This window comes from Dipodomys ordii, unplaced genomic scaffold, assembly GCF_000151885.1.
Source record: "Dipodomys ordii isolate 6190 unplaced genomic scaffold, Dord_2.0 Scaffold121, whole genome shotgun sequence".
NCBI lineage: Eukaryota > Metazoa > Chordata > Mammalia > Rodentia > Heteromyidae > Dipodomys > Dipodomys ordii.
The window spans coordinates 1,641,528-1,650,799 of NW_012267337.1; the positions used below are offsets into that span (position 1 = coordinate 1,641,528).

General features: G+C 52.7%; 1 protein-coding gene across 1 annotated transcript; it reads right to left on the minus strand.

The window, feature by feature from the left end:
• Positions 1–465: 465 nt before the first annotated feature.
• On the minus strand, positions 466–4,520 carry Znf219 (zinc finger protein 219). The gene is made up of 4 exons (XM_013029662.1): positions 3,896–4,520; positions 2,181–3,615; positions 1,752–1,883; positions 466–1,488 (listed from the first exon to the last, which is right to left on the minus strand). The coding sequence occupies exons 1-4, from the start codon at positions 3,899–3,901 to the stop codon at positions 884–886; spliced, it is 2,178 nt and encodes a 725-aa protein (XP_012885116.1). The 5' UTR covers positions 3,902–4,520; the 3' UTR covers positions 466–883.
• Positions 4,521–9,272: the final 4,752 nt, after the last annotated feature.

Sequence of the window (9,272 nt, forward strand, 5' to 3'; positions counted from 1 at the left end):
AATGTGCCTTCTCCTCAGTGGCTCCCAGAGGCTCCATGAACTCTGAAGTTCCTTTCTGTATCTACTTTTTAAAGCAAAAAAAAAAAAAAATGGGTCTAGCACTGTACAGCAGTTCTCCACTGAGGTCCTTGTCTAATAGTTTATAAACCTGCTATGGTACTTGTTTAATGATAATTCATAGGCTCCACCCAGGTACTGAATTAGAAGGCTGGAGGTTAAAGCAAGATTCTGTGTGTGTGTGTGAGAGAGAGAGAGAGAGAGAAAGAGAGAGAGAAAGGGAGAAGGGGGGATTGGGAATTTGAACTTTAGGCATACAGCTTGCTTTACCAGGCTCTTCCAGTGACAATTCTAAGTGCCTGAGAAGGTAACTTAGTTTTCTACACAGAAGAGCAAAAAGGGAAATAGGAGGACATAGCAAGACAGACACAGAGCCCTGTGCCTCAAGACACCTGTTTATTTGGGGACACGACTGCAACAGGGATGACAGGAATCGTACCAAAAATATCAACGTCTACAGGGCCCCTGATGGGGCTAGAAGGGTACAGTGCCCCCCACCCCCACCCCTTGTATAAAAATAAATTCTCACTCCTAGAGACCAGCAAAAACTGGCAGAGCAGCTCCTCAACAGGGATATAACCCTCTGCCAGCCCTAGGACCCCATTCTTTGACCCTCACCTCTGCCACTTCTAAGGCACTGTGACTCCCCTGGGCTGGGTGGGGACTGCCTGCCCACCTCCACCTGCTGCCCCTTCCACCTCTGGTCTGCTTGGGGTTGGGATACAAGTCCCACAATGCCCCCTGCTGGCTGTTCTACCCAACTACCTCTAGGCTCCCCTCTCCGGCGGGGTAAGCTCGCTAAGCTAATTGCCCCTAAGAGGGCACCCTACCGTTCTTGTGCCCCTAGCCCCGCCTCTCCTGGTCTAGACAGCCCTGGGCTATCCTCTCCTTCCAGTGGAGGGCTGGGTGGGGTCTCTCCCGTTGGTGCTAGGGTATAGGGCGGAGAAGCATCAGCTTGGGGCTGCCTACGGCCTCGAGCCCTGCGGCTGTGGTGCACTTGTAGGTGCAGGGCCATGAGCTCAGAGGCTCCAGTGGCAAAGGGGCAGAAGAGGCAGCGGTGGAGGGAGCCCCCCGGCCCGGCCTCGCCCCCTGGCCCCGCCCTTAGGGAGAGGTCCAGGGGTTCTGCCTCACCACCTCGCCCATTGCGCAGGGTCCTCCCAGGGCTGGTGGGCTTACGACGGGACCCAGGCCCAGAGCTGCTTGAAGGAGGCCGAGGGCCCGTGGCACCTTCCACCCAAGTCGCAGGGGGCTGAGCCGACTTGGCTCCCGATGGCTGAGCTGAACCCCGCTGGGAAGAGGGTGGTGGCTCTGGGGGTGGTCCAGGACCTGCACCACTCCTCTGCTCTCGGTGGTGACGCTGCAGGTGGTACTTGAGCGAGCCAGACTGGGTGCCCGCATAGTCACAGTGTGGACACTTGTAGGGACGCTCACCTGGGGAGAGTGGGTCAGATAAGCTCTAGGGGTCACCATCATTGAACACCTCACCCCCTCAATCCCTTTTTCTCCATTTACAAACTTCAAGCTAAGGACCAGAAACAAACTGCCTCCCTCGATGGCTGACTTTGTAAATGAGCATTTCCCACGTGATCTCTGGCCAATCTGAAGGCTGCCTCCAGTGTTTCCAGTAGCTCTCCCCTTTATTCTGTCTTCTAGTTCCCCCCTACTCCTCCCCACATGAGGTCAGCCTCCCTCACCTGTGTGTACCCTCAGGTGCACTTTGAGATGATGCGCTGAGCGGAAAGACTTTCCACAGAAAGGACAATCCTTGCCAGTAGCCCCCCGGCCCCCTTCAGGCCGAGTACTTCCAGCCAGCAGCCCATTTTCTTCTGTAACACATGAAAAGGGGAAGTTAGAGGGATCCCTTTGCTTTGAGTATCCCCCACACCTACCCACTAGATTGCTTCCCCTCAGAGCCCAAGAGGAAACAGGAAATTTTGGTGGAACTTGAAAGATGGGCTTTGTTGTGAACTGCAATTAGGGTCCTCAGAAGGTTACCACCTTCTGAGGGGTGGGAAAAAAATGACAGGTGGAGGGTGAAGACAGGTTTGTTTTTATGGGGGTGGTGGCAGAAATATTAAGAGGACTAGATGCATAAACCCTGAGAGAACAGAATTGCGACATACCCTGCGTGGCTGTGGATCTTGCCTGGGACCCCCCAGCAGGTGCCGAGTGCCCCTGCCCCTCACCAGGGCGCGGATGCAGTGAAGCCAGAGGGCCGAGCGACCTGCCCCGGGCCCAGTTCTCCTCTTCAGCCTCCACCACCTCCTCTTCCTCCTCGGGCTCCTCTGCCCGGTTCCGGTGAGTGCGGGCAGGGAGAGCTGACTGCAGGGGGCGGAAGCTTCCGAAACTGCGGCCAGCTCCGGGCTCAGCACCCTCGCCATTGGGTCGGGCTTCACCAGCTCGGACGCTTAGATAGCCCAAGAGGCTTGGGGGCTCCCGGCGCTCAGCTGGGGTGGGCGCCGGGGCCAGGAGTAGTGCCGGGCCCAGTGGCTCATAAGCCAACAGACCCAGGTCTGGAGGCTGAGGTGCCCGGGGAGGCCCAGAGCCAGGCCCTGGGGCACGTAGAGGACCCAGCTTGCTGGCATGCACCTTCATGTGGTTCTTAAGGAACCAAGGCTCCTTGAAGCAGCGGCCACATACGGGACACGCATGATCAAAGGAGGCTTTGTGCTTGCGCATATGGCCCTTGAGAAACCAGGACTGTGTAAAGCTCTGGCCACACACTTGGCAGCGGAACTCAGGGGGCGCTGGAGGCTCCTCTGGAGCTGCAGGAGCTGGGGCAGGAGTTGCCTCATGTTCAGGCTCAAGCCTGGGCCGGGGCTCTGGTTCAGGGGCAGATCTGGGTTCTGGCTGGGGCAAAGGCTGAGGCTGGGACCCAGCAGAGGTGGCCACCAGGGGGCGATCAGGGGGCGGCCCGTGGACCGTCAGGCTGTGGTTCAGCAGCTCCTCCTCCTGGCTCGAGCCAAAACTGCACAGGCTGCATTTCCAAGGCCTGTGCAAGATATGCAGGTGGCGTTCGCGCTCTGCAGAGGTTCGAAACTTGCCTTTGCAAAAGGGGCAACGAAAGGCAGACGATGACGAAGGAAGTTGAGGCTGTGCCAGGCCCTCAGTGGCAGAGGTGGCCTGCATGCTTCCGGAATTTCGGGCTCTGCCCAGTCGGGCCTCACGCAGCAGTGCACGCTCCTCCAATTCCAGCAACAGGCGGGCAGCAGGGCTACGTGCGCGCTCCGGGCGCTCTGGCTGGTGCGTTCGGAGATGGGAACGCAGCAAAGCCTGCTGCGCAGCACGATGGCCACAATGTGGGCACTGGAAGGCCTGGGCTCCCGGGTGTGCTCGCAGGTGCAAAGCCAGGATGGAATTGAAACGGAAGCGCTTCCCACACACAGGACAGGGGAAGCGTCGTTCACCTGTACGACTCTCAGACCAGCCCACTGCTCCCATCCCAGGAGACCCTGAGCTCACACTGGGCCCGTTGGAGTAGCGCTGAAGATCCAGCTCACCGTCGAACGCCTGTGGCGATGGCGCTAGGTGGCCACCAGAGATGCGGGGACGTGAGCCCTGTGGGAAAAGATACACATATACGGAGTAAAGGGTGAAGAGTGACCTGTGAAGGAATAGAGGGCATAGTGGGGAGAGGCAGTTCACAAGAGGGAGGGTTGGTTTTAGCCTGCCTGGAGGAGGGGAGCACTTATTTCTGGAAGTTGGAAGATGGGTGGGAATTGGATGCTAAGGCCAGCAAAGGAGAGACTGTTTATAACTGGACATCAAAAATTGCGGGATAGTAGAAGAGTGAGTACCACTGAAAGTACTTATAGGTTCAGGACAGAGTATCACTCACCTCCATGGACCCCTTCACATTCTTTGGTTCTGAGAGGTGCAGAGAAGAGGGAAAGCTGCTAATGAAGGCAACAGGTGCTGAGGCACTAAAGCAGAAAAGAATTAGAGGAAAGATTTTCAGCAATGGAAAGTCACCCCCAACCCAACCCTGCACCCTGTAATCCTAAAACCTACCCCTTCTTCCTAGTGGCATGAGGCAGCTCACCCGCCTGCTTGGGTCCTCAAAGTCTTTACCCCCTTGTTTTGCCAAGACCAAAAAGTTTTCTGATAGCCCAGCTTTCTTCCCCCAAATTGTACTTTTTAAAAGCCTAATCCAGAACCACCACTACCTCCTCCTCCTCACCCCCTGGTGACAGGAGCAGCCATCACCGTGTACCCCTCTTTCGTTACAGTAAGACTATATAGCTTGATAAGCAAACGGAAAGGTCTGCCATGCTCCCCAGTTACCAACTAGGACCAAGTACTCTCACACCGCTGACCAACCACCCAGCCAAACATTCTCACAGGTTCCTGGGTCCTTACTTCTACCCTTACCCTGTCTTCCCCCTCACTCTCCCTCCCTCTGCCTGGATTCCTGATCCATTCATTTCCATTCATTACAGAGACTCATTCATGCATGGGAGAGAAACACCTCCCTGCAACAGAGTCTGGAGACAGACAGAGGGGGAGGGGCATGAAGGAGAGAGAGAGCTACAGAGGGAATGAAGAGTTGGGGGAGGAATGGAAATTAAGGGGCACCGCCAGGCTAGGAAAGGGGTTAAAAACTGTAAATACCATCTAGGATTCATCCCTGTTTCAAACCTTGGAGCCTACGGGTTTGATAGGGCATCTCAGCCCCTTTGTCCAGGGCTGTTCTGAAGCAGGCTTTCCTCCTCTCTGCAGGGGAGAGGCTTCCTCACACAAGAGGAGGATTACACTGGCTCTGAGCTCAAGAGGCTGGAGTGAGGGACGGGGGGCGGGGCGGGGCCATCTGCACAGATAGGGGCTCCACACAAGCTCTGAGCAAGAAGAGGTTAAAATTCTCCAGCTAAAATTCCCTAGGCCTGAGATGTGCCGAGCTCCAAAGCTGAAGAAGAGCGTGGAAAGAAACAGGATGGGGGTGGGCAGGGGACTCATACTTAGCTGCAAAGGAGGTCAGATTTTGGACTTAGAAACAACCCCAGGATGCAAAATGATGGGAATGGGCCTCAGGGCTGACCAGCCATTCAGTCTACTGCCTTGCTTCCATATGTATCTAGCTGGTCAAGGCTAAACACAACATGCAGGCCTAGACTTTTGTTTTTCCTTTCTTGTTTTCCTAAGATAGAATATTTGAGATGTAAAGAACTTTCTTCTTACAATTAATTGACATTATGAAATGGAAATATATTACTAAGAAAGAAAAGCACTTGGGGCTGGGAAGGTGGCTCAGTGGCAGAGCGCTTGCCTTACATGCATGAGGCCCTGGGTTTGATTCCTCAGCACCACATAAGCAAAAAGAAAAAAGCCAGAAGTGGCGCTGTGGTTCAAGTGGTAGTGCTAGCCTTGAGCTGAAGAGCTGAGGGACAGCGCCCAGGCCCAGAGTTCAGGCCCCATGACCAGACCCCCAAAAAAAAAAAAAAAGAAAAGGACTTCAGCATTACTTTGCTTACAATTTTTTGGGGGGAGAGGGTCGGTAATGGGGCCTGAACACTGGGCCTGGGTGCTGTCCCTCAGTTCTTCAGCTCAAGGATAGTGCTCTACCACTTGAGCCACAGTGCCACTTCCAGGTTTTCTGCTTATGTGGTGCTGAGGAATCGAACTCAGGGCCCCAGGCATGCAAGGCAAGCACTCTACCACTGAGCAATCTTCCCAGCCCCTGCTTACAAATCTTTTTTTTTTTTTTTGATTGGTCATAGGGCTTGAACTCTGGGCCTGAGCGCTGTCCCTGCGCTCTTCAGCTCAAGGCGAGCGCTCTACCGCTTGAACCACAGCGCCACTTCCGGTTTTCGAGTGGTTTATTGGAGATAAGTCTCACGGACTTTCCTGCCCAGGCTGACTTTGACCTGCGATCCTCAGATCTCAGCCTCCCGAGTAGCTAGGATTACAGGCGTAAGTCACCGGCGCTGGGCTACACATCTTTAACAGACGAGAACTCAGCTAGGAGTCAGGTCTGTTTATCAGCAAGGAAAAGGCACTGGAGGTCCAAGGCTTCTTTAATTATAACATTTGGTGGACTCCACTGAAGGAGCAAGCATCTGTTACATGCAGAATCTGGGAGTATTATTAGCAGGACATTCATTAATAAAATGTCCTTACCCAAGGGTCACTAGACAAGCACCTTCACCACCCAATATGTGTGTTTCAGGAGCTTCAAATTTGGGAACTCACTCTAGTCCTTGGATCCTCTAAATAAATGCACTTCCTTGGACCAATAGCATAGCTGGATCCACTGAATAATTTCATGAATGTTGAATTAGCCTAGAACTAAGGGGTACATGGTTATTATAAGACCATTAGTAGCCATACAACCTTCAGTAAATTATTCTATAAAATAAGAGGCTGGGCCAATTTACATTGACAGTCCCTTCCAGCAGTAAACTTTTGTGGTTCCAAGTCACAAGACTCTTCTGGAACCCAGAGATCTTAAGACAGATGGTCATTCCTTCAGTACCATGGAGAGTGCAGTGGGCTACCAGAATTGTTACTCTGGCTACCTCAGTGCCACAGATAGAGCTGGGAAGTGCTAGAGGAGCCATGCCATGTTTGCCAATTTGGCAGGGGAAAAAAAAAAAACAGAAAAACTATGGAAGGTTGTAGAGGTTTTTAAAAATGTATTACTAGGCTGGAATGTGGCTTAGTGGTAGAGTGCTTGCCTAGTAGCATACATGAAGCCATGGGTTCGATTGTTTAGTACAACATACACAGAAAAAAGCCAGAAATGGTGCTGTGGCTCAAGTGGTAGAGTGCTAGCCTTGAGCAAAAGAAGCTCAGGGACAGTGCCCAGACCCTGAGTTCAAGCCCCAGGGCTGGTTTCCTATCTGGAAACTGTGGGGGACAGTGGTAGCAAGAGATTATTTTGGCCTTTTGGTTATCACTAAAAATAGATAGAGGTAATAAAAAATAGATGTAACTTGAAAATTTTTAATTAGCTGAAGGATTGGCCTGACAGTTAACAGTTTGTACATTCTGGAATGAGGTACTGAGGCATCGTATTTGGGTCCATCACATTCTGTTGCTCTCCTGGGGATTCCCGGAACATCCTGGTGTACAGCCAATCTGGTATATTCAGAGGAAGCAGATGGCCAGGAAAGGGGGGGGTTGGTTGCTGGGAATACTGCATGGTCATAGCTGACTAACCTATGGGCATATATTCTGACTCTGAGAAGATCCTAGGTTCTAAAGCTGTCTGTAGGATAGCAAACAAAATATCACATGGGAAAGCTGGCCTCATACCCCAGGCAAAAATAACAGTAACAGGGTAACGCTTCCTTTCTCCAAAACAACAACAAACTCTACATTGCACACACAGTTTCCTGAATGGAAATACAGTGATATAAGAAGGCCCAAATTGAAGCTGAGTTCCCCAGCAGGGAAAGTTTTACTAGCAGGTAGCCTAAAATTGGTAAAAATCACTGAGAGACAACCTAGGCCCTATCAAGATGGCTTCTATCACCTTGACATCAGAGTCTCAGGTACCTGATCTCCTGAGTTGGTCTCAATAGGGAAAAGCACTGAAAAGACTAGCACTCTATGAACTGACTTGAAATCTAACTTATATGTGGACAACAATCACAGTTTTCTGTACAGGCCTTAAATATCATAATGTTTGACCTAATGGCAATGACCTACTTTCCACTCCCACTGGGAATCTGGAGTTATCTTGCCCTTATTTGGATTCTATAGGGATGAAGGGCCAGGGATAGAGATGGGAAATGTCTGCAAAGCAACAGGCCAATTACTCTTACATAGTGGGCAGCTAATGGGGAAGGGGGTGTGGGCCACCAAATCTTACTAATAAGGATGCATGAATGGTTGGTAAATTTTAAACAAAACAAAACAAAAAAAAACAACTTACTACAAAGGCAGGTATCCAGACCCATCTGCTAAATGGAGGGCCAAAAGGATTATCCCTCAGCTTGTAGTGTGAAAGTTTTTAGGGTCAAAGTGTAAGGATGAAGGGTTCTGGATCTCTGGGGGTGGAGTTGTTAAGCAGATCTCAAACATTAGATGTTTTTTCCTGTTAAGAATCCTATACCTCCCAAGTCTGTTAACAATTACAATAACCATGGCAATAGATGAGATTAAAGAGAAAGGGAGCTTTGTAGGTGGTCTAGAGTCAAGACCACCTTGACCATACAGACATGCCAACAGTTCATTTTTATGGTCTCCTCTCCAAAGCCCTCCAAACCTCTTTGGCTCAGATAACTCTGCCTATGCCACAGACCTTCTTAGGCTGAGTTCTTGGGTAAAAGCTTCCCTTTCCAGTCCTCACTGTCCTGAACTGGGGGCATGGATCTCAGTCATGGACTGCTAAATGTATAGCAGGAGGTGAGAGGAAGGAACACCTGCTGTTACCCCGCCATACTGAATCTTATCCCAGAGACATGTCCTAACTTGACCTCAATTCGGAAACTTCTATGGGACCTAGATTTGTGAAAGGGGGACACAAGTTCCTGGAGCAGACTCGAAAAAAGTGAGTCTGAATACCTGGCAAGAGGTTGAGTCTGCAAACTGGGAAGCGGGGGGGGGGGGGGGGGAACCTCTGGGAAGATCCCCCCCATCCCTGAAATAGGTTGGCAACTAGGGTAGGACCCGTGATTCTACACAAGAGGTTCTTCCAGGGCGGCCCCAGGCCCCAGCCAGGGAAGATAAGCCAGAACGATGACGGGGGGCAGGGTTGAGAGATAGGGAGGCCAGAGCTCAGCTACCCCGGTAGGGAGAACAAAAGCTGAGTTGCAGCCGCCTCCGCTGCTGCCGCGGGCCGAGCTCTTTGTGACACTTTGTTTGGGACGCAGAGAGGGAAGCACCCCCATCCTCCCCCCTCCCCCAACCCCCACTCCCGGAGAGTTTGGGTTCCTTCCCCCCTCTTTCCCACTGGCCCTACCTGGGCCTGGGGGAGCGCTCATCCAGTCAGGTTGGCGGCTATCAGCCCTGAAACCACCCTCCCCCCCCAGGGCCCCTCGCGCCCAGCCTCGGGGCCCCTACAAAGACACTCGCCACCCCCGCCATCAGCCCCCACCCCGCTAGCCTTTCCCCGGCGGAGTCCGCCCCCCCCGATCCCCCACTTGCCCCCCCTCCCTCGGGGCCCCCCTAGCTCTCCAGGTTTCTAAGGCCGCCACCCCCAGCCCGCCCCCCAGGAGCTCTGGGCGAAGTTTGCTCGGGGCCGAGCCGGCGCCCCTCCCCCGCCCCCGCCCCCT

What these genes read in the sequence shown, in the direction of transcription:
- Znf219 (XM_013029662.1), bottom strand. An exon ending in AAGATCCACAGCCACGCAGG is followed by an intron (nt 1,884 to 2,180) that starts GTATGTCGCAAT and finishes CATGTGTTACAG; the next exon opens with AAGAAAATGGGCTGCTGGCT. An exon ending in GCACCTGAGGGTACACACAG is followed by an intron (nt 1,489 to 1,751) that starts GTGAGGGAGGCT and finishes CACTCTCCCCAG; the next exon opens with GTGAGCGTCCCTACAAGTGT.